Genomic DNA, 21,749 nt, shown 5'->3' on the forward strand with positions numbered 1-21,749 from the left:
GCCAGTAAGGTCCTTGAGAGCTGGGCTTTGCAGTGCAAAGGGAAGGAAGGGACAGAATTTAAGTACTACTTTGGCTGTTAAGGTTGGAGGTAGGGATGTCAGTGGTTAACCGGTTAACTGGCTGGGCTAAAGTTCCGGCCAGGCCCATCGCACTGTCGTGGTGGGTCCCCAGCCTAGCTGGAGCAGCCTGCCGTAGGTGGGGGCTGCTCCTGTCAAGCCAACCTGCCACGCCATGGGCGGGGTGCCGCTCCAGCCCAGCAGCCTGCCTGTCTCCGTTAAACACAATGTTTAACCAGTTAGCTGATTAAAGGGGATTTTACATCCCTAGTGGAGGGTGTTAACTGGGCGCCTCTCTCCCTCAAAACTTTCTTTGCAAGTTCATGACCTCTGACCCTAGTGCTGTGCATTCCTGGCTAGAAGTGATGGACAGAAATTGCATCAGTTCATGCATCGCACAGCCCTTCTCAGCATGCTCCAGTTATACAACTTGTAAAACCTGAATGAAAAGAGTTGGAGGTGGGGGATGGTATCTGAAGTGAAAGAACCCTATTGAACACGGTATGGTATAGGGTGGCTGAACTCAGCTCTCCATCTGTCATAGGGCGACAGTGATACATGTCTGCCTGACATGAAGGTATGGGTATTAGGCCAAAATACCAAGAAAGTAGCTACTGATTTTGGGAGTGTAACTTGAGACCCTCAGGCTCCGACTTTCAAAGGTTCTGAGTGCCTGCAAACCCAGCTGAAGATGCCGGAAGCTGGAGGGGCTTAGTAAATCAGGCCCAAGATGCCTGACATTCAAAAATTTTAGGCCACTTCTGAAAATGTTGGCGTGGATGGTTAGCATGTACTTGCAGGTGCAAAGAGCCAGGCCAAGCGTGGGGTGAGCTGCTCTGTAGTCAGCCCCTGTACATTTGCGTTGTTGGAAGAAAGCTCAGAAGCAGATGACTTATCCTGCCACTGAGATTTGCAGGTGCCAGTCACTTGCTACCTGACCCCACTGTGCTTCATCTCTTCTCAATCCCCTTGCAGGATTTGTCTCCCGCTCCATCCCAAAATGAAAAGCACCCGCAGCTGTTCCTCTTGCCAGTCCATCAATGCTGATGGCATAGACCTGAGTCTGACGGGCCTGCCACTGCAAGTTTTGCAGCGGCCAAGCAGCGCCTCTCCAGCTAAGCACATGGCTCGTTCCGTCTCCGTCATCACTGAGAGCAAGCCCAAAAGGAACGCTCTGGTGAGTACTGTGTGGGGGAGGTGCTTTCTCCAAAACCTCCCATTACCACAGGGGTGGGGAGCCTTCTCAGGGTTGGGGGCTGCTGACCCACGCCCGAGCGAGAGGCAAAGAAACAAAACAAACAAAAAAACCCCAGTGACCAAAACTCTCACTAACGTGGCCCTCGACTGAGAAGGAGAGAGACACTCTCCACACTCCCCTTGCACACCGGATCATAGGGGGAGCCTGGGTTAGTAGATTTTGTGCACTCCAGCTCTGCAGAGGAACATCGGAGAGGAGAGGGGTTGGAGTACCAGACTGGGCTCCCCAATGTTGGGGGGAACCCTGAGCCTCAGGGGCTAGATCCAGGCAAGCTGGGGGCCATATTTGGCCCCTGGGCCTTAGGTTCCCGACCCCTGCATTATTGGGAGAATCTGGACAGACATGATACACCCTAGAGCAGTGGTCCCCAACCTTTTGGGGCTGCCAGGCGCCTGGGGCCGGCCCAGATCATTCGGTGGGCGCCGTGGCACCCACGGGCACTGCGTTAGGGACCACTGCCCTAGAGGGGTCCCTGAGTGTTTAACTTCATCCCCTGGGGCATGTGTTCCCCTTGCTTTTGTTCTCTGAGCAGAAGTTGGGTGTGTGCTTTGGGATAGAAGGAGCCTCTAACGGCCTGTTGCTGTTTGAAGCACCACTGCTGTGTGCGGCAAGTGTTCTGAATTCATTTAATAGAGGCCAGGCCATTTTTCTGGAGAAGAAAGGGTTTGGGAAGGGCCGGCTACAAGCTGGATCTGGAGGGGAGGGGGTTCGGTTGCTGGAGGAGGGATCGTGTTCTTTATCTAGACTACACAGGCTGAAGTCTTGATGTGGACCTGTGGGTCTCCTCCTCCTCCTTTCTCTTCTTGTTCCTTCCCATTGTCCTGTAAGGGCAAGGCGGTGCCAGCAGCTGTCAATCAGTACTTTCCATCCCTTCCTTGCTCTTCCCTTTGGTGACTTCCTTTCAATGATCCTGCATCTGGCAGAAGATGCAGATGTTGGCCTTGTCTTATATCTTCAGACTAGGGATGTAACACTGTCACTGTTTAAATGGTTACGGGAAAGAATTAGTGGACACAAATCAGATATCCGAAAACGCAGTATACAAAAACCTGTGTCAGGCTGATTCCACAAGCCAAATACACAGAGAAGGATTGGAACTTAACTTCATTTACATGTTTAATTCTTATGCAAATGGTATGAACAAGGACATGGGCTAGCTCCCACACTACGTTCCACGTCCTATGACTTAACCCAGTTGTCTCCAATGCAGTGCCTGTGGGCGCCATGGCACCTGCTGGGCCATTTATGTGCACCCGCTGAGTGATTGGGGCCGGCCTCGCACCTGGGCGCGCAGCGCGTGGGGTGTGTCGGCCCCGGGTGCGCGGCGCATGGGGTGTGTCGGTCCTGGGTGCGCGGCATATGGGCGGCCCCACCCCCGGGTGTGCGGTTCATGGGTGGTGCTGGCCCTGGGTGCTCGGCGCATGGGCGGCCCCAAAAGGTTGGGGACCACTGACTTAACCTACCAACCCAACTGTGGAGGTGCTAATTGTTCTTAGCCTGTTGTAACCATTTGAACCATCTACTCACTGTCTCTCTCTCTCTTTCCCCCTCCTTTTCTCTCTTTTTTTTTTTCCTCTCTGCACTTCCCTTATTTATTCTTGGATCTGGACTTCTAATACCTCTGTCATCTGAAGAAGTGTGTTGCGCCCACAAAAGCTCATGATTCCATCTACATGTTTTGTTAGTTTTTAAGGTGCTACTAGTCTACTTGTTGTTTTTTAAGATTTTCTTTAGAGAGCTATTGTTGGGTTTTGCAACACACCGCTGGGGATACCCAGCACTCTGAGCCACTGTGTTCCCTCTCTGGCTTTGCACCAGTGGACTTGCTGGAGATTAGACTGTTTGCTCCCTGTCATCCCAGCAAATGCTTCATGGCTTTCCCAGTCCAGACTGGGCCAGCTGGTAACAATCAGTGAACTCCAGCCCTCAGGCTCATCAGAGAGGTTTCTTGGCAGCGTACAGCTCCTACCCCTGTGCATTCCCAGAAGACGTTAGTCAGGCCCTCTTAACTTCTCTATGTAACTGAGGTAACTATTCCTGTCTCTTCAGTCGCAGCACTGAACGGGTTTATAATAAAAGTAAAACAAGTTAATTAACACGAGAGCATTGATTAAGTGTTACCAGGTAAAAGAGAGTACAGCTGAGATGGTTACATACAAATGAATGTGAAAACATGCATCTCAGAATCTAAAACTTAGTCTTGCACGATGCAGTCTTTGTTCAAGAGGATTTCTTTTACCTCCAGTCTCCTTTCGAGCATTTGCTGTCAGATTCTGCCCAGACCAATCACAGAAGCAAATAACTCAGGGTCTGTCTACACTACAAAGTTAATTCGAACTAACAGCCGTTAGTTCGAATGAACTTTCATAGGCGCTACACATACAAACCGCTAGTTCGAACTTAATTCGAACTAGCGGAGCGCTTAATTCGAACTAGGTAAACCTCATTCTATGAGGACTAACGCCTATTTCGAATTAAGTAGTTCGAATTAAGGGCTGTGTAGCCACTTAATTCGAACTAATGGGAGGTTAGCCCTTCCCAGCTTGCCCTGGTGGCCACTCTGGGTCAAACCAGGGAAACTCTTCAGCCCCCCTCCCGGCCCTGGAGCCCTTAAAGGGCCATGGTCTGACTACGGTGCTTGTGCCAGGTGCAATCCTGCCAGCACCTAGCCAGCAGACCCTGCACCTGGCACGGCATGAGCCAGCTACCCGCTGCCATCCAGCCCTCCGCCTCTTCCCGGGACCAGGCTGGCAGCTCCCAGGAGCCTGCCGCAAGAGGCGGGCGCCCACCTGGTCTAGTGTGGAGATCGTGGACCTCATCCAGGTTTGGGGGGAGGCCTCCAACGTCCACGACCTCCGCACTAGGCACAGGAAAGTGGCCGTCTAGGGCAGGATAGCTGCCAGCCTGGCCACCAAAGGCCACATGCGAACCCAGGAGCAGGTTTGCATGAAAATCATGGTGGTCCAGTGAGACCCTTGAGCTTAGAACATAAGAACGGCCGTACTAGATCAGACCAAAGGTCCATCTAGCCCAGTAGCCTGTCTGCCGACAGCGGCCAACACCAACTACCCCGGAGGGGATGGACCGAAGACAATGACCAAGCCATTTGTCTCATGCCATCCATCTCCAGCCTTTCACAAACAGAGACCAGGGACACCGTTCCTACCCCCTGGCTAATAGCACTCCATGGACCCAACCTCCATGAATTTATCTAACTTCTCTTTAAACTCTGTTCTAGTTCTAGCCTTCACAGCCTCCTGCAGCAAGGAGTTCCACAGGTTGACTATTTGGTTTGTGAAGAAGAACTTTCTTTTATTAGTTTGAAGCCTGCTACCCATTCATTTCATTTGGTGTCCTCTAGTCCTTCTCTTATGGGAACTAATGAAGAACTTTCCTTTATGCACCCTCTTCTGATTTTATAGACTTCTATCATATTCCCCCTCAGTCTCCTCTTTTCTAAGCTGAAAAGTCCCAGTCTTTTTAGCCTCTCTTCATATGGGACCTGTTCCAAACCCCTAATCATTTTAGTTGCCCTTTTCTGAACCCTTTCCAAGACCAAAACATCTCTTTTGAGGTGAGGAAACCACATCTGTACACAGTACTGAAGATATGGCGTACCATAGTTTTATACTTCCCCTCCTCCTTCTTCGCCTGGCTTCCCCCTTCCAGCTCCCTCCTCTCAGGTTTCCCCTTCCCCTCTTCCACCCTCTCTCACCTCCTTTTCCCAGTCTCCCCAGAGGTTAATCCCCCACCCCCAGTTTTGTTAAATAAAGAGAGTTTCTATTCTTGAACACACGTGTCCTTTATTTTTTTTTACATCAGGAAGGGGGGGCTAGGGAGGGATAAGTGGAAGGAGGTGAGGGAGGAATGGGGTACGAGCCCCCGATGGGGAGGACTGGGGTGGCTTTGCGGGTTCCTCAGGGTGGAAGCTCTCCTGCAGGGTTTCCTGGATCCTGACAGGCCCCCGATTGACCTCCCCCGGATGGCAGCCTGTGGCAAGTGCAGCCAGGCTAATGGCCGAGTGCTGTGATGTGCCGAGTGCGAGCACGCAAGGCACTCCAAGCCAGGACTGCTTTGCTGTCCCTCATCGAGGTAGACAAGCAAGCAGGGAACCCTGAGAATTGTCTGTCTGGGGTGGGGGTCGGGTCCCTCAAGCACAGCTCTCGGCTAGCCTGAGGCAGCAGCTCCACACTCTAAGTCCTAACCTGATGCCCTGCCGGCACCTGTTCTGGCCAGCCTTAACTTCGGTTCAGGGTCCACTCAATGTGGACATGCTAGTTCAAATTAGCAAAACGCTAATTCGCATTAGTTTTTAGGTCTAGATGCACTAATTCGAATTGGCTTAGTTAGAATTAACTAATTCGAATGAAGTTGGTTCGAATTAGTGCTGTAGTGTAGACATACCCTCAGTTTCTTTTTCGCCTGAGGTGAAGGATAAAGGTGGGGTGTGGCTCTGTTCCTTGTATCCGTGAAGAGATTTCTCCATCTTACAAGGCAAGAAGACTTCTGGGGACTCAGTTGTCTGCATCTCTCTAGTGATCTCTCTAGCGATGTTGATTCTCTGTCCCTCCAGCTCAGAACAGGATAACCCCCTGCTGTTTAGCTGGATAGCTGTCCTTACTGCTACTATGTAAATTGAGGTCAACCCACATTTCTGGGTGTAGGACTGACCCGTTTATCACCGTGGTCTAGGCTAGGCTGTTTTATCGTGACCATCATATAGAGGGAATTTGTAGCCTCACGTACAGGGTCAACACATGTCTTTGACCATGAGATTAATAATCAGTGTTTTGTTAGATTTCATCTGACACGTCACAAAGCACATTTTGTACAAATATCATTGTAGTAGTGTGTAGGGTGTGACTACAGAGTGCCGCAGTTCACAGATTTCGCTTTCCCCTATGCAGGAAGATGCAGGACTTGGCTGTTCCAGGGCCATTAACAATCTCCGGAGATCCAGCAGTACCACCCAGGTCAACCAGCAGGTGAATGGTGCTTTCAGGTAGGGCTAAAAGAATACTTACCCACCACATTTACCCAAAAGCAAGGAAACCCTCAGTGTCATGGTTTGGTTAAGCTAACTGGTCCTTGTCTGAGGTTCAGGTACTTTTAATCCTGAGATGGAAACTGACCTCCTTTCTCAGTGATATCTCATGTTCTCCTGTCCCTTCAGATCATGTCTGGGTTTCAGTTTTGGAAAACCAATGGTCCTTTTCCTTGGGGGAGCATGAGGTTAGAATCTAGGCGAGACAGGCAATGTACACAAAAACCCTTTCAGAAATGAGCCTCGAGTAAACCACACCCCAAATTAATTCCAGGAGGCACGGATGTCCATTCTAACAATCCAACTTGTGTTGCTTAGCACTTCTGAGCACCATAGAATAGCAAACCATTGTGCATGCAGGATGGACAATGCAAGGAGAGGGACAGCTGACCGGTGAGCTGACCAGATCTACTTCCCAGCCCTTTGGGTGCTCAGACATAGAGGCTACGTCTACACTGGCCCCTTTTCCGGAAGGGGCATGTAAATTTCACTAGTCGTCGTAGGGAAATCCGCGGGGGATTTAAATATCCCTCGCGGCATTTAAATAAAAATGTCCGCCGCTTTTTTCCGGCTTTTAAAAAAGCCGGAAAAGAGCGTCTAGACTGGCCCCGATCCTCCGGAAAAAGTGCCCTTTGAAGTAGGAATAAGAGCCTCCGGAAAAGGGCACTTTTTCCGGAGGATCGGGGCCAGTCTAGACGCTCTTTTCCGGCTTTTTTAAAAGCCGGAAAAAAGCGGCGGACACTTTTATTTAAATGCCGCGGGGGATATTTAAATCCCCCGCGGATTTCCCTACGACGACTAGTGAAATTTACATGCCCCTTCCGGAAAAGGGGCCAGTGTAGACGTAGCCAGAGAGACTCATAAATAGGTAGAGAGATTTCATCTCTTAAAGGAGAGAGAGCATCACGTATTAGTACAGGAGAGAAGAAACTTCTGTCAACTGTTGTGACCTCCCTGAGACCTGTCCTCCCTCCTCCTGTCCCGCAAGAGGTAGGAAGGTTTTATTCTGCTATTGCAGACTCTCCACTGTCTCTGATTGTGAAAGGCCATTCTCCTGTTTGACTGACATTTGCCCCCAGCCTTGGGTCCCGCTGCTCCTTCACTGTTGCTGTTACAGACCTGAAAGGCTGAATTGGGAGAGGGAGGCAGAGGGAAATTATAGGAATGAAAGAAACAAATGCCATGTCCCTTCCAGCTTCAGACTCTCGTTTAGGGCCCCTCTTACACGGTCTGAACTCTGATTTCTTGATCCGTATGAAAGGGGGAGCAGAACCTCAGCGTGTAAGAGTGGGGTACATGGGGTGTTTGGACATTCTGTTCCTAGGAACTGATGCACAGTGAAGGTTTGTTTTTCTTGCTGCTGCCGCTTCTCTTAAAAGCGAGGCCTCCCCCCACCTCCAGGAATGTATTGTTAAATGTCAGAGGGAAATGCTTTGGGCGTAGAATAGTAGATGCCATGGGGATTTAAGTCCTGATACAGCAGGCACCTCAGACTAGTGTGCTGTTTGTGAGGTTCTTTGCGGGGTTTCTAGATTAATCAGGGCTTGTGTGGGGAGGTTGCTTCTTCCCATTTTATCAAGCTCCTTCTAATTAGCTTGATTTTTGCCTCCCACTGTGTAAATCTTCACTAAAGGCCCTCCGCCCTTCCGATTTTGCATTGTGATTGGTGGCTAGAGGAGGGCTCCTGGCTAGTTTTAGGCAGATATGCACCATTTCTGAAAGATGGGAGCGGGAATAAACAGGCTCACTTCTTTGGCAAAGTCTTGCAATGCTGTTTTTGCCACATTGTAGCTCAGAAACAATGAGCCCTAGTATAGCTGGAAGTTCGTAGGAAGATGTTGAGCACAGATCTGTGCTGAGCTGGGCTGCCCACTGCTGAGTTAGATATGTGAGTGCTCTGGGGCACTGGACTCTGTGAGGTTTGCAGCGGACTGTGCGAAATTGATCAACTGTCTGGCTTTAGGAACATAACCAGACTGTGCCCCCGTGGACATCAGGGTACCACGAGCACGGCAGATGTTATGCTCATGTGCTTTCCGCTATCTGAAGGCTTCTGTTTGGTCCAACTTTGGGTATTTGGGTTTTCAGATTTTTTTAAAATGCTGCATTCAGTGAAAGGTTTTCCGCCTTATCGTTCTTGCTAGATCTCTACAGCCTTTGCTGCAGGCCATAAGAACACACAAATGTGTACTTGTATGCATACTCCTCCAAGCTTTCCACCTCGCCAGGAATCTCAAAGCATTTCACGGTGCTCACAGTACCCCTGTGAGTGGGATATTCTCCCCGCTTGAGATGAGTAGGTGATTTTTCATGGGTCATGTGACAAGTCACTGATGGAATCCAGGAGTCCTGCCTCTGTCCCTCACTCGTTCCTTCCCATAATATAACGTTTATTGACATGGGGATTTTGAAATACAAAGCACCATGTAAGAACAAGGGGTATAAAGGTGTAACCCTTTAAACCGGGCTCATCAGTTACTGTTCACAATTACACGCAGGCTCTCGGGGAGCCCGGAGCTGGTGTGGGCCCAGCGCTGCAGATGCACATTTACCTTGTAACTGCTGAGATTTTCAGCAGTTACATGGTTATCCAATTACCCGCTTTTTAACATCCTTAGTAAGAACTAATTACACACAGTACCAGGAACTACATAACACCCTCTTTCTGCAAAGCTCTTGTCCTGCCTGGTTTGGGTGACAGGCAAGTCTCTGCTTTATCAAGCCAGCTCTATGGGTTAGTGTCAGACTGTGCAGATTTGTTAGGGACAGTGCTCCCATCTGACTCAAACTGCTCCCTTGGCACCACAGCAGCCCTTGAAGCACAGAGCCCCAGGGCGTCACTGTCTTACTGCTCTTAGTTCTGCCTGTGAGGTTCCTGAAAAGGGTTTTTTTTTCCTTCCCTTTCTTGGGGTTTCCTCCTTCTGGGATAATAGTGCTGAGCAGCCTGGAGACTTCTTGACCTTCTTTGACAGCAGCTCTGGGGGAAGAAAAAAGCTGGCAAGTCTGAGCAAAACCTCCCCAGATAAGAAAACCACATGGAATATCCTGGTAAGGGAAAACACCCTATTTGTACTGTTGTGGGCCACAGCATGCTCCCCGTACTCCTGTGCGCAGCCATTGGCTTCAAGTTACATGCTTCGGTCCTTCCTCTCGTCTCTCTGGAGACGGGTCCGTTTCCAGCTCGGGGCTGAGGTGGTTGAACACCCCAATACTCTGGAGCTGCAGCACAAATGCCTACCGAGCCTGCCTACAGCCATGCGGGTGCCCCCTGAGCTGGGTTAGACCTTGGGTCTATTTGTCTGGCCCGTTCCCAGTGGTTGCTGGTGTCTGGACCTTTCAGACCACGTGAGATGGTGGGACAGTGAATCTTTCTGGGGGACACGGCCCCCGCAGGGAGACCACGTTCCTCAGGAAGGGTCTGTAATGCACAGTGACTGAGCGCTTACACACGTCTCCGCTTGTGCCCTCTAGGACGATCAGCCCAGAGCCTTCCCAGTCCCATCCGGCACCCGCAGCACCAGCACGCGAGAGTCCCCAGCCGGCATGAGGAAGAAAGAAACCACTGTGCTGCTGGCAGCCAACTTCACTGCCAATAACCGGTAAGGGAGGCGGCACCGCAGGGCAGGGGTGACCCCCTAAAACGGGGAACGGGACCCCTGTGTGAGGGGGTGATGAGATGAGTCAGCTGAGAAGAGGGATGTAAAAGGTTAACTGGTTAGTGTTAAGCAGCCCTGGCTGAGTCGGGCTGGCAGGCCCCAGCCCCCACTGTGACCTCAGTTAATGGTTAACTGGTTAAATCGGGTGGGGAACCTCTGGCCCCAGGGTCCGAATCCGGCCCCCAGCTTGCCTGGATCCAGCCTCAGAGGCTCAGGGATTCTCCCCACATTGGAGCTCCAGCCCCTTGCTGCTCACCCACGAGGCTGGAGCACGCACAGTCTACTAGCCTGGGCCCCGCTAGGCTCTGGGTGCAAGGGGAGCATGGGGAGGGCCTTCCTCCTTCTCAGCCAGGGCTTCTCACTTTGCGTCTCACTTGTGTGTGGCCCCCGAGTGATTGTTCTGTGGGTCAGCAGCCCCCGACCCAGAAGAGGTTCCCCTCCCCCGGGTGGAATGGTAGAATTGTACTAGTTTAGCTGGTTAACCTGCTGCCTGGATCTTTACGTCCCTAGCTGAGAATGAGGTGAGTGGCCATCCAGAGCGATTACACGATGCTTCACAGCCCAGGGGGATGCTGCAGAACTAGCTGCAGTGCAGCCGCTAAGGGTCAGATGCAGCAGGCAGCTGAGCAGAGCAGGTTGGGCTGGAGGGGAGTCATTGGAAGGCTGAAAAGAAGGTTGCTTAGTGCCCAGGAAGCGACGCTGCTCTGGCTTTAGGAGAGGGGCTGAGTGAAGCGTGGATGCCTGAGTAGGAGGCGGCAAAGGGAGCAGCCGTTAGAAGGGCTAGAGGAGGACACGGGCCGGGGATGGAGCGGCACAGGTGAGGATGAGGTGACCGAGTCCCGTTTTGGGGAGACAGGAAGTTTGGGGAGGCTGTGTCAGGCAGGGAAGGTGGCTTTAGCGGCGCCGTTTTGGATAGAGTAGGTCCAGCGCGTTGGGTGACGGCTCTTCCTCCCTCGTTCCTCAGCGAGTGCACGCTAGGGGCAGGTGGCTGAACGGCAGAGGAAGGCTGTACCGCGAGGCTGGGCAGCCCCTTCCTTTCCCGTGCTGGGCCAGGCCCGGCTTACGCCAGTGCGCCACGTTGGAAACGCCGTGCGGGGCAAACGCAAACTCACGGACTCTTGGCTGCTGTCCCATGTGAGCGCACGCCCCCTGCGGGAGGGGGGTGGCTGCGGAGTTCTCTGCACAGTGCTGGGGAGGAGCACGTTCTGGGTGACAGGTGAATGTCTAGGAGCTGCCTTGTGGGTGGCAGTGCACCCGGCAACCATGCCTGACAGCCTAAGAGGAGCTGTGGGGGGCCGGGAAACCAGGCCTGAGCTATCTAGACCACGTCTGTGCTCTGATCCAGCCAGCCGTAACGTGCCGTCCTTCTCTCCACACAAGGAGTCACAAAGGGGCCATGGGCAACAGTGTGACCACCATGGTGCATAACAACTACTCCACCGCAGACAAGGCCTCCACGCCAAAAAGCTCCAACCAGGCAGCATCCTCCCTCAAGTACGTGTGGGTGAGCACTCTGCTGGGGACTAGTTCTCTGCTGCCGCGCCGGCTGGGACTGGGGGGTTTGCATGAGAGGTGGTGCTTAAAACATATCCACGCCCCGCCCCTCGCCTCCCCTCCCCTCCCTCCCCCCCCAGCGTGACTGCTAATGCTAGCTGGCAGCCTGGTCTCCTTCAGCAGGCCCTGTAGCTGTGTCAGTTTGTTCCAAAACACCCTCTAATACAGGGGTAGGCCGCCTTTTCTAACCTAGCTTCAGAGGGAAGCTGAGTTAATCTGTAACAGGAAAAACTTAGACAGCAACAGATAGTCTAGTAGCACCTTACAGACGAACAAAACATGTAGATGGGATCATGAGCTTTCCTGGGCACAGCCCTCTTCTGTCCTCTGAAGAAGTGGGCTGTGCCCACGAAAGCTCATGATCCCATCTACACTCTCGTTAGTCTTTAAAGTGCTACTAGACTATTGGTTGTTTTTTCAGCTTTTCAAACCAGAGAGCCAAACGACAAAAATCCAGAACAAATGGTCCACAAAGAGCCATATAAGAATGCCCATTCGCATGACTGAAAATATACAACTTGATATTAGGGCTGTCAAGTGACTAAAAAAAATGAATTGCCATTAATCGTGTACGTTGTCCCTTTGAAACACTGTGGCAGCGTTTCAAAGGGGCAGCACCACGGAAGCCTGGGGCAAGCTGGAGTCCTCAGCTGACCCCAGGCTCAGTGCAGCTGCCCCTTTGAAATGCGGTGGCAGCGTTTCAAAGGGGCAGCACTGCAGGAACCCGGGATCAGCTGGAGTCCCCGTATTTGGTTCAGACGGAGTCATATTTAGTGAGAGCCAAAGGTTACTGACCCCTGGCCTAGACCGTCTCCTCTTCTCCCTTAGCAACATGATCAAAGCGACCTTGAACGAGGACAGTGAGAGCAGCAGCTTCAAGAAGTCTCAGAAGAACTTTTCCAGCAACAACACAGTGCCCTGCAACAACAGCAGCAGCAGCCTGCTCAAGAGGACGGAGGTGACGGAGGAGGAGGCGGAGAGGTGCGGCAGGGGAGGGAGAAGCTCCGGGCTGGTGGAGGCGGAGGATGGGGTGCCGGGGATGGGGGCAGCCCTGGGAAGTCGCAAGGCAGGCAGCTCAGGGCTTGGGACACAGAAGAAAGGGACTGCTCTGGCGTTAGGAGAGGGAATGAATCAAGTGTGAATCCATGAATAGGAAGAGGCAAAGGGAGACGCTGGAGTTGGGAGGAGGAGCAGGTTTTGCCTGGTCGGACGTTTGTGCGTGCGTACTCTGAGTCCGTCTGTGAGCTGCTGGAAATCAGCCTGTCCCCATTTCTACATCAGTTTAGCACAGCCTGTGGTCTGGGCCTGTCTTCAGCCTACCGGTGAGCTTGTACGGCCTGATCGTACAGGGAGGCGGGTTACTGAGCTAGACGGACCTTTGGTCTGACCCGCTCTGGCCGTTCTCTTGACTAATCTCCGAGAAACAGCCGTTCCCTTTTGGACAACCCAAACCAGTGACCGGAGCGGGGAGATGGTTGGCAAGCCCTCAGGCTGGGGGTCTCCGCCCATGTGCTTGCAGCTGGGTCACTGAGCTGCCTCTTTCCCTCACAGGTTCATTCATCGGGTTAACCTGGCAGCTGTGACCATCCAGCGCTGGTACCGACGCCATTCGCAGAGGCACAAGATGGGTGCAGCTGCTCTCGAGAGCTTGTTGGCTTCCAAGAGAGAGGTCTGTCACAGGCAGGTCTCCTGGGTGTTCGCTCAGAGCCCACTCCCCAATCTGACACAGCCTGCTGCCCCTGGAAACAGAGAAGTGCTTCCTGTCTGGCCATCCGCCCTTGCAGCTGAGAGCTGGACCCGGCTGCAGGGTAGCCAGGGGAGAGCGAGACAAGTTCAACCCTTGCAAGGTCATGGAAGCAGAGACGGGGCCCAGTCACTAGGCTTGGGCGGCTCGTGGGACAGCGCGCAGCACTGCTGGCCTGGGGGTTTGCATGGCACCCATTCACACTGCCATTCGTGGGCGTTTAGTCCCTCTGAAAACCAGGCCACAAGCCCCTCGTGTCAGCCTCTGCTGGTGTCTCTCCCTTCACCTGGTGTAGCTGCAAACAGCCACTCGACTGGCAGTAACAGCCATAGCTCCTGTTGAAGGTTACTGGCTAGAGCAGTGATGCCCTGGGTCGGCACGCTGTGCCCTGCTGATAATTGGCACCTCAGGAAGTGATGCGGCACCTGCGGCTTTTTATACTTCTTCCTATTTAATTATTTAGATAAATAGGGAGAAACTGTGGCGCTCTCGCATGTGAGTCTATTTTTAAGCCTGTCTCATCAGTGATTTCACACCAGCCAGCCCGTAATTGCTTGTAGTGTTTCAGAAGCATGCCCCCTAGAGGCAAGCCTCTCTGGACACAGGAAACTTTCTGGGTTTGGGGCAACCCCAGCCAGGGGGGAAATGCGGTTTGCTCCTGTTTTGGCTGCGTGCTGGCCAGGAGCACCCATAGTTCTCCGTAACCTCCCTCTGGGCTTGTGTGAAGGGAAGGCAGCAGCAGCGGATGGAGGAGGGGAACGTCCTGGACTTGCAGCGGAAGAAGGATGAGGAGAGGCGGAGGATCCGGGAGGAGAAGGCCCAGCTGGCCCGGCGAGCGGCTATCCAGGTAATGGTGGAATCGGTGGGCTCTGAGCGCTTGCCTGTCAGGAGGTGGATGTGGGGCAAGGGGAGAGGGGTGTTTGCCTGCCTTCACACAGGCTGCACGCGGCGTAACTGGGGAAGGGTTGGGCACTAAGTGGCATAGCCCCCGGGGATACTCCCCTCTGCCCTGGCCAGCCCGGAATCTCTCGCCGTTCAGCAGCGTGTGTGAGAAGCTGGTCTCTGTTCCACACCAGCGAGACTGTCCTCCTCCACGTCTGGAATGGCAGCCCCAGCAGGCCCCGGCCCCGGGGGCCCCAGACACTGGACACCCCTCTTGGGAGGGACTGGTCCCAGCAGGGCAGGTTGAAGCACGTTGGCCGGAGGCATTGGCGCTGCTGCTCTGCCTGCGCATTGGTCGTACTGGCCCCGCCCCCACTACTGCGCTATGGGATTACTCCCACGCCAGCCCTGCGCGGGAAGACTCAGGCTCTGGGGGTTGCTGACACAGCGCGGATGCGTTGGTTTGGAAGCCACGTCCCCTGTCTTGCTGGATGGATCATCAGCTCGTTAACCCCTCGCTGCCTGCTGCGCCGAGTTGACTGGCTCTCCCTTGCATCTCCCCACTGCTCACGCTGTCACCCCCCCCCCTCCCCCAGCCGCTGGTCACCCACGCCGAGGGGGCTTTGTGCTGGGCAGGGTGCTGACGCTGAGTCCCCTGTTAAAGGAGCTTCAACAGAAACGAGCCCAGAAGGCCTCTGAGGCGAAGCGCCTCGCGGAGGAGGGGCTGATGCTGCCCAAGGAGAGCAGGCGGGTGGGCAGGAAAAAGCCCACGAAGCCGGTCTCTGGGAAGAACGTCAGCCCGGCTCAGAGCATCGTCAAAGCCAATAATGCAGGTGAGTCTCCCCCCGGTGTTCAGAGCCCAGCTTCACGTGCACCTCTCACCAGCAGCCGAGGGCGGGGCGGCGGGTTGGGGCGTGGAAGCCGAAAGGAGGGCCAGGGCAGTGCTCTTGGATTGGAGTACAGAGGCGCATGCTGCTCTCATTCCTACAGATGCAGATCTCCGAGCGGCGGCTACTGAGCCAGAGCCAAGCTTCCACCCAGGGCCTGGTTCGGGCACCGGACGGGATAATGTGGCAGAGGACAAGCCTCAGGTGGACTCAGCCTTTCTCTTCGTGCCAAAGTCACTGGTGCTATAGGAAGCTTAGGCTGGATTTGGCCTCTCTCCCTTCCATCGAGACCCTTTCAGTTGAGGGAGGCTCAGTGCGGGCCAGCAGGAGCTCAGCCTTTTCCCCAGCAGGCCCAGGAGGCTTGCAGGAGAGCGTGGCCATGACCCAACGGCCCGGCAAGTTGTGACTGCCTTGCTCACCCAGCCCCAGAGATGGGCCTTGCTCACTTCAGAGGGAGGGAATCAAAGGGCCACTCAGCTCCCTGTTCTGCATCAGGCTGCCCTGGGGCCCCTGCCCGGATTAGGAGCTGGGGAGGCCCTGGAAACCTACCATGTGTGGTTTTTCCTTAATTCCTGCCCCCGCTCTAGGATGTGAACTCCAGAGAGCTGGCGAGCGAGGAGCTGCAGACGGCGGTCACTTCAAGCAGCAGAGCCCACTCCAAGGTCACCCTCAACGAACTCCTGGACACGCTCAAATTGCTGGAGGAGGAGCCGGAGCTGCTGCCCCAACCTAAGCTCTACAAGAAAGACAAATATGCCTGGATAGATGGGGTAATGTCGGGGCTCAGGGATGGGCAAGGGCTGCTGCAGGCAAGGAAGCTTCCATCCAAGGGCTCACTTTCTGCTGCCCTGAGGTCAGCAGGGGGTTGCGTGCTGGCTGTGCATGTGTTTTAGAAACGCGCGTCTGTCTGTCCATCTGTGAGTGTGTCTGTCCAAGAACCCCTCCGAAAAGGGAGGGGTCTGGCAGGAGGCACAGTTATACTGTGGAATAACCATGGGGGGCAGCAAGCCCCCTCCTTCCTCCCCGCCAGAACCCACTCGCTGGCAGCACCTGACACTCCGGCCTTCCCTGGGCCCCCGGGACTTAGCTATCTTCAGGAGTTTGTAACGTTTTGCCACCTCACTGTTTGCCAGCTCATTTGTGAATATGTTGCATAGGACGGGTCCCAGAACAGACCCTGGGGACACCACTAGTTACTTCACTCCGTTCTGTAAACTGACCATTTATTCCTGCCCTTCTTCCCTGTCTTCTAACCAGTTACCAATCTAGGAGAGGAACTTCCCTCGTATCCCAAGGCAGTTTACTTTGCTAAAGAGCTTTGGAGAGGGACCTCATCAAGGCCTTCTGAAAATCTAACAACACTATATCCGCTGGATTCTCCTTGTCCACATGTTTGTTGACTCCCTCAAAGAATTCTAGTAGCTTGGTGATGCATGGTTTCCCTTCACAGAAACCATGCTGACTCTCTTCTCCCCCCCTCCCCCCCAATAAATTATATTCATCTATATGATACTGGCCCTTAATTGCCAGGATCACATCTGGAGCCCTTTTTAAAAATTGTCATATTAGCTATTCTCCTGGCATTTGGTACAGAATCTGATGTAAAGGGTATGTTACCCACTACAGTTAATAGTTCTGCAGTTCCACGCTGCGAGTTCCTTCAGAGCTCTAGGGTGAATGCCAGCTGGTCCTGGGGTATGTCTACACTACCCCGCTAGTTCGAACTAGCGGGGTAATGTAGTCATCCGCAGTTGCAAATGAAGCCCGGGATTTGAATTTCCCGGGCTTCATTTGCATGAAGCCGGCCGGCGCCATTTTTAAATGCCGGCTAGTTCGAACCCCGTGCCGCACAGCTACACGCAGCACGGAGTAGCTAGTTCGGATTAGGCTTCCACGAGGAGTACAGCTAGTTCGGATTAGAAGCCTAATCCGAACTAGCTACTCTGTGCCGCGTGTAGCCGCGCGGCACGGGGTTCGAACTAACCGGCATTTAAAAATGGCGCCGGCCGGCTTCATGCAAATGAAGCCCGGGAAATTCAAATCCCGGGCTTCATTTGCAACTGCGGATGACTGCATTACCCCCGCTAGTTCGAACTAGCGGGATAGTGTAGACATACCCTAGGTGACTTCTTAGTATTCAGTTTGTCATTTTGTTCCAAAACATCCTGTAATGCAGAGGTGGGCGACCTTTTCAAAGCAAAGAGCCAAACTACATCAAAATGCAGAACAAGTGCTCAGCAAAGAGAACTCCATTGGCCTAATGGCTTAGGTCTCAGCCCCTGGAGCCTGAGGTTGTGGGTTTGAGTCCATCTGCCCACCCCAGGAGCAGCTGCTTAGCCACAGTCTCCACTCAGCCATAGTGGCTAGCATTCTGATTTTAAAAGTTGCATGTATTTTGGGAATGACACAATGGCATTTTGGTTCCATACTGTTTTTTAATGTGGCTGTTCAGTTGAGCCTCTGTTACGGTGTCTTTAAAAAGCTTCCATGCAGCCTGCAGGGATTTCATTTTTGGCTGCTGTGCCTTTCAATTTCTGCTTAACTAGCATATTTTTTGCATGGTCCCTTTTTTTTTAATTAAATGCTGCAGTGTTGGGCTTCCGTGGTACTTTCCCTGCCACGCGGGTGTTAACGTTCATTATATTATGGTCACTGTTACCAAGTGATCCGGCTATCTTCACCTCTTCGCAGAGAACAGCATCTGGTCCAAGGGCTCAATCAAGAATTGCTTCTCCTCTTGTGGGTGCCAGAACTAACTGCTCCAAGAAGCAGTCACTTAACATGTCAGCAAACTTGAGCTCTGCACCCTGGCCTGAGGCAATGTGTGCCCAGTCAGGGTGGGGGCAGTGAGCAGGGATGAAAAGCCAATGCCTGTGAAATGCCACCGTTTCATACTGTGCCTCTGGGAGTATCCGTCAGGGACAAGGTGGAGTTTGGCCTGCCGTGCTTGTCCAGGGAGGATTCCTGGTGTGTGAGCACGTCCTTGGGAGGAGCAGCCAGTAGGGGGCGATGGAAGAATGCAGTTGCATTGGTGACAGCTGGTTCCTGACTCACGGCCTTGCCTCTGCTGTGCTGTTGCACTGCTGCCCATTTAATGCCCTACGTCCTCTCCCCGGGCAGGAGGCCGACTCGAATTCCCTGACTGCCGATAACCTGGAGAAGTTTGGAAAGCTGAACCACTGCCCCGGCGTCCCTGGGGACGGGGCTCTGCTCTCCGAAGCCAAGCTCCAGACCATCATCACCTTCCTGGATGAGATGGAGAAGTCGGAGCAGGAGCGGCCCAGGTCTGCCGCCTCTGCTGCTCAGCCGGAGGTGAGCCGTGGGGCAGGGGGCTAGGGGAGCCTCTGGGCTGTGTCACATGGGGGCTTGCCAGCTGGCTGTTCCACTTGGACACTGCTGCGGAACAGGAGAGCCTGGCCTAATGATGAGGCCAGCGTCGTGGGGACCAAAATGGATCCATCAGAGTCCTTGCTGGAAAAGGGGAAACTACTGAGGCCTGGGGACCATGTACCCCGACATCCTGCTGCTCTCTTGACTCCTTTGGGGAGTCTCCAGAAGGCCTGGCCTTGGGCAAATGGGGGCCTGGGTGTGGCTTTTGGGGCACAGAATGGGAATACAGCTTCTGCTGGCTCCATTGCAGGGGGCTTGTGAGAGACCAGGCATTCCAGAGCCCGTCTGAAGGGCTCGACAGTACAGAGACAGAGTCCTCCTACCTGTGGAGACCTGGGTGTGAATGCTGTGGGGGAGAAAGGGGGCTCTTGGTCCCACACCGAGCTGTGTCCGGCTCTGGTTGTGATGTGTTCCTCTCCCAGAATCCTCTGTTGTCTGAAGAGGAGGTGGCCGCCCACCTGGAGCAAGCTTCAGCTGTAGCCACAGAAGTCACCAGCTCCATCATGAGGCTGAAGCTGGAGGTGGAGGAGAAGAAGCGAGCCATCACCATGCTGCAGACTGCACTGGTGCGTAGCCCAGACACTCACCAGCCTAGGGTGGGGGGAGAGGACCGTGGGACCTGCAGCAGGGCAAACCAGAGCTGGCCCGCCCTCCTGACCACGTATTCAGGAGCTGTGCCGCGCCCTGCATCACAGGGCGAGCGTTTAGCCCGGCTGAGTACCGCCGGCAGCTGGGGGGCAGAGTCCTCTCCATGGAGCCAAGCGAACATGGAGGGGCCAGAGGGATGGATCCCGACCTGACACGGTCTGAGCCATTGACAGCGATTTGGGAAAGCCCAGCTGAGGAACGGATCTCCCCCACCCCCCTTGCCCGGAAGAGGCCCAGTCGGGCCAGGACTTCTGAGCCCTCCCCGTGCTGCCAAAGGCAGGGGAACGGAGCTAGCGAGCATGCAGGATTGCCTCCACGCCCAGTCTCCACTCCACTCCCTTTTCCTCATGCCAGCCCCTCACACTGGGACCTGGCAGCCCCAGGAGCTCGAATGGTGGCTTTCAACCCCTGCCAAGCTGACCCTGGTGGGCAGGCACCGTTCCTGGCCTCTGCCCTGTGCCAGTCTCAGCTTTGTTTGGGCGGCTCCTTCACGTCCTGTGGTTATTTCCCCTGCACCCGACAGGCACAGCAGCGGGAACTGACCGTGCGGCACGTCAAAGAGACCGAGAAGGAGCTTAGCCATCAGCTCCAGCTGCAGAGAGAGCAGTACGAGGCTGCTATCCAGAGACACCTGGCCTTCATCGACCAGGTAACCTCCCCTCCGGGTGGGACGCTTTACAGTCACGCAGCTAGGAGCCCCCCCACCTCGCCAAATGCTCCTTGAAGCATTGGAGTCTGCTCCAGCTAGACTCCTGCCAGTAGCCCTTGTGCTTGGGGGGGACCCTGCTTGCCGTTCTCAGCACGGGGCTGCCTGGTGTCGAATTAGGGAGGGGAGCAGGTCCAGCCCCCTGCCCAAAGCAGGACCTCCAACCTGTAGAGTTTGACGGCCCTCTAGGTCCTGGCTACCTTTGTTGAAGGCCCCCGAGACCTCGGCTTGTCCGTCTCCCTCCCTGCCGCCCTCTGGCGAACAGTCCGTCCGCTGCCGGCTGCTGCCCCGTTGGGAGGGGAGCAGGTTCCTGGGCCACCTTTCCGAGTAGTTCAGGGCTGCTCTGTCAGCTGACTACCTGTGGGCCTGCAGCGCCGTCCCTTCCCCCGCCGTGGCGCTGGGCCCCGAGCGGGGTGACCTCACCTGCCTCCCCTCCCCTCTCTCAGCTGATTGACGATAAGAAGGTTCTGAGTGAGAAGTGCGAGGCCGTGGTGGCAGAGCTGAAGCAGGTGGACCAGAAGTACACCAAGAAGATGGCCCAGCTGCAGGAGCAGCATGAGCTGGTGAGAAGGTGTGGAGGGGGGAGGGACCATCACAGAGCACAAGCTGGGGTGCATAGAATCAGGGCTGGCAGAGACCTCAGGAGGTCGAGTCCAGCCCCCTGCCCGAAGCAGGACCTCCAACCTGTAGAGCTTAAGACGGAGACCTCTAGGTCCTGGCCACCTCTTTGCTGATGAAGGGAAGGGGGAAGCATGGCTTCCCCAGGAGAAGCATCTATGGCTTCCGGGCAGGTCCCAGTCTGTCTAGCAGCAGACGCATTGTAGAGGCTTCCATCCTGACTGCCGGGGGCAGCTGCCCTGGGCTGAATCCTGGCTTGGTTGTCCGGAGGGAACGGGAGCAGGAGCACGCCATGGATAGCTGCCAGTGTCAGACTGCTGAGTGGGGCGGTTCCCGACCGAGGCCAGGCTGTGAAGGCGGCTCCCTGCGCCTCTGGGCGGTGGGGGGAGGCCTCGCTCTCAGCCACAGGGGACGCCAGGCTCCGTAACAAACCAGCCTCTGCAGGAGAATTGGACAGCGACCCCCCTTCCCGCTGCTTCGGACGCGCTGCCGAGGAGCCTGTCCCCGGGCTGGAAGTGTGCAGGCGAGCGGGGCTGTAACAGCGTGCGGGGTTCCTAGGAAGGAGCGATGGCAAAAGGCCTCTGAGACCTCAGCTTGTCCGTCTCCCTCCCTGCCGCCCTCTGGCGAACAGTCCGTCCGCTGCCGGGTGCTGCCCTGTTGGGAGGAAGGATCATCCCGTGTGTCCCTCAGCCCAGGTCTTCTCCGGGCCTCAGTCGCTGTGCGCTGGTGAAACAACAGAGCGGCGCTTTCCTCGCTAGTAAGGGGGACGGTCTGCTCTCCGCCAAGCTCAGCAGCTGGGAACTGCCTCCTTGGCAGGGTGCGCTCTGCTCCCGCACACACGGACAACGGGTCGTATTCCCGCTCACCGGTGTCCCTAGCCCCGGCCGGCCGGCCTGCAGTCCTGACCTGTCCTGCCTCCTGCTGGCTGTTCCAGGCAGTGCTAGGAAAAGGAGACGGCTCTTGGCTCCGCCCCATGGCCACTCTGTCACATGGCGGCGGCGTCTCACTCTTCGTCACGACACGTTTTAGAAACGGGCATCTGTCCGTCCGTCCCTCTGAGTCCGTTTGTCCGGAACGGTAGGAGCGAGGGCCGCCACACGTGGCAGGCAGCGTCCTCCTGTAGCTCACAGCAAGGGCAGGGGCTGGCTGTGCTGGAAGGAGGGGCATTTGCACTGCAGAGTGACCACGGGGACAGCACGGGGACCGGGACAGCTGTAACCCATTTGGGCCTGCAGGGGAAAGGGACCACTCGCTACTGTGTCTTTCATGCCCCCTCCCCCGGCTGTGCCGCGACAGTAGCCATGG

The 21,749-nt window shown here is 54.9% G+C and overlaps 1 protein-coding gene across 1 annotated transcript in view; it reads left to right on the forward strand.

Moving 5' to 3' along the window:
* CEP131 (centrosomal protein 131) overlaps positions 1–21,749 on the forward strand; it is a 33,741-nt gene that overhangs the window by 1,522 nt on the left and 10,470 nt on the right. The window contains exons 2-16 of the mRNA XM_075904065.1: positions 1,033–1,234; positions 6,223–6,317; positions 9,293–9,407; positions 9,831–9,958; positions 11,396–11,509; positions 12,398–12,550; positions 13,121–13,238; positions 14,041–14,160; positions 14,860–15,028; positions 15,186–15,286; positions 15,670–15,852; positions 18,203–18,394; positions 18,895–19,038; positions 19,644–19,769; positions 20,273–20,389. Coding sequence (XP_075760180.1) covers positions 1,058–1,234; positions 6,223–6,317; positions 9,293–9,407; positions 9,831–9,958; positions 11,396–11,509; positions 12,398–12,550; positions 13,121–13,238; positions 14,041–14,160; positions 14,860–15,028; positions 15,186–15,286; positions 15,670–15,852; positions 18,203–18,394; positions 18,895–19,038; positions 19,644–19,769; positions 20,273–20,389 — 2,052 coding nt within the window. The 5' untranslated portion in view covers positions 1,033–1,057. The remainder of the gene's footprint in view (positions 1–1,032; positions 1,235–6,222; positions 6,318–9,292; positions 9,408–9,830; positions 9,959–11,395; positions 11,510–12,397; positions 12,551–13,120; positions 13,239–14,040; positions 14,161–14,859; positions 15,029–15,185; positions 15,287–15,669; positions 15,853–18,202; positions 18,395–18,894; positions 19,039–19,643; positions 19,770–20,272; positions 20,390–21,749) is intronic.

The sequence above is a fragment of the Pelodiscus sinensis genome, chromosome 20 (assembly GCF_049634645.1).
Source record: "Pelodiscus sinensis isolate JC-2024 chromosome 20, ASM4963464v1, whole genome shotgun sequence".
NCBI lineage: Eukaryota > Metazoa > Chordata > Testudines > Trionychidae > Pelodiscus > Pelodiscus sinensis.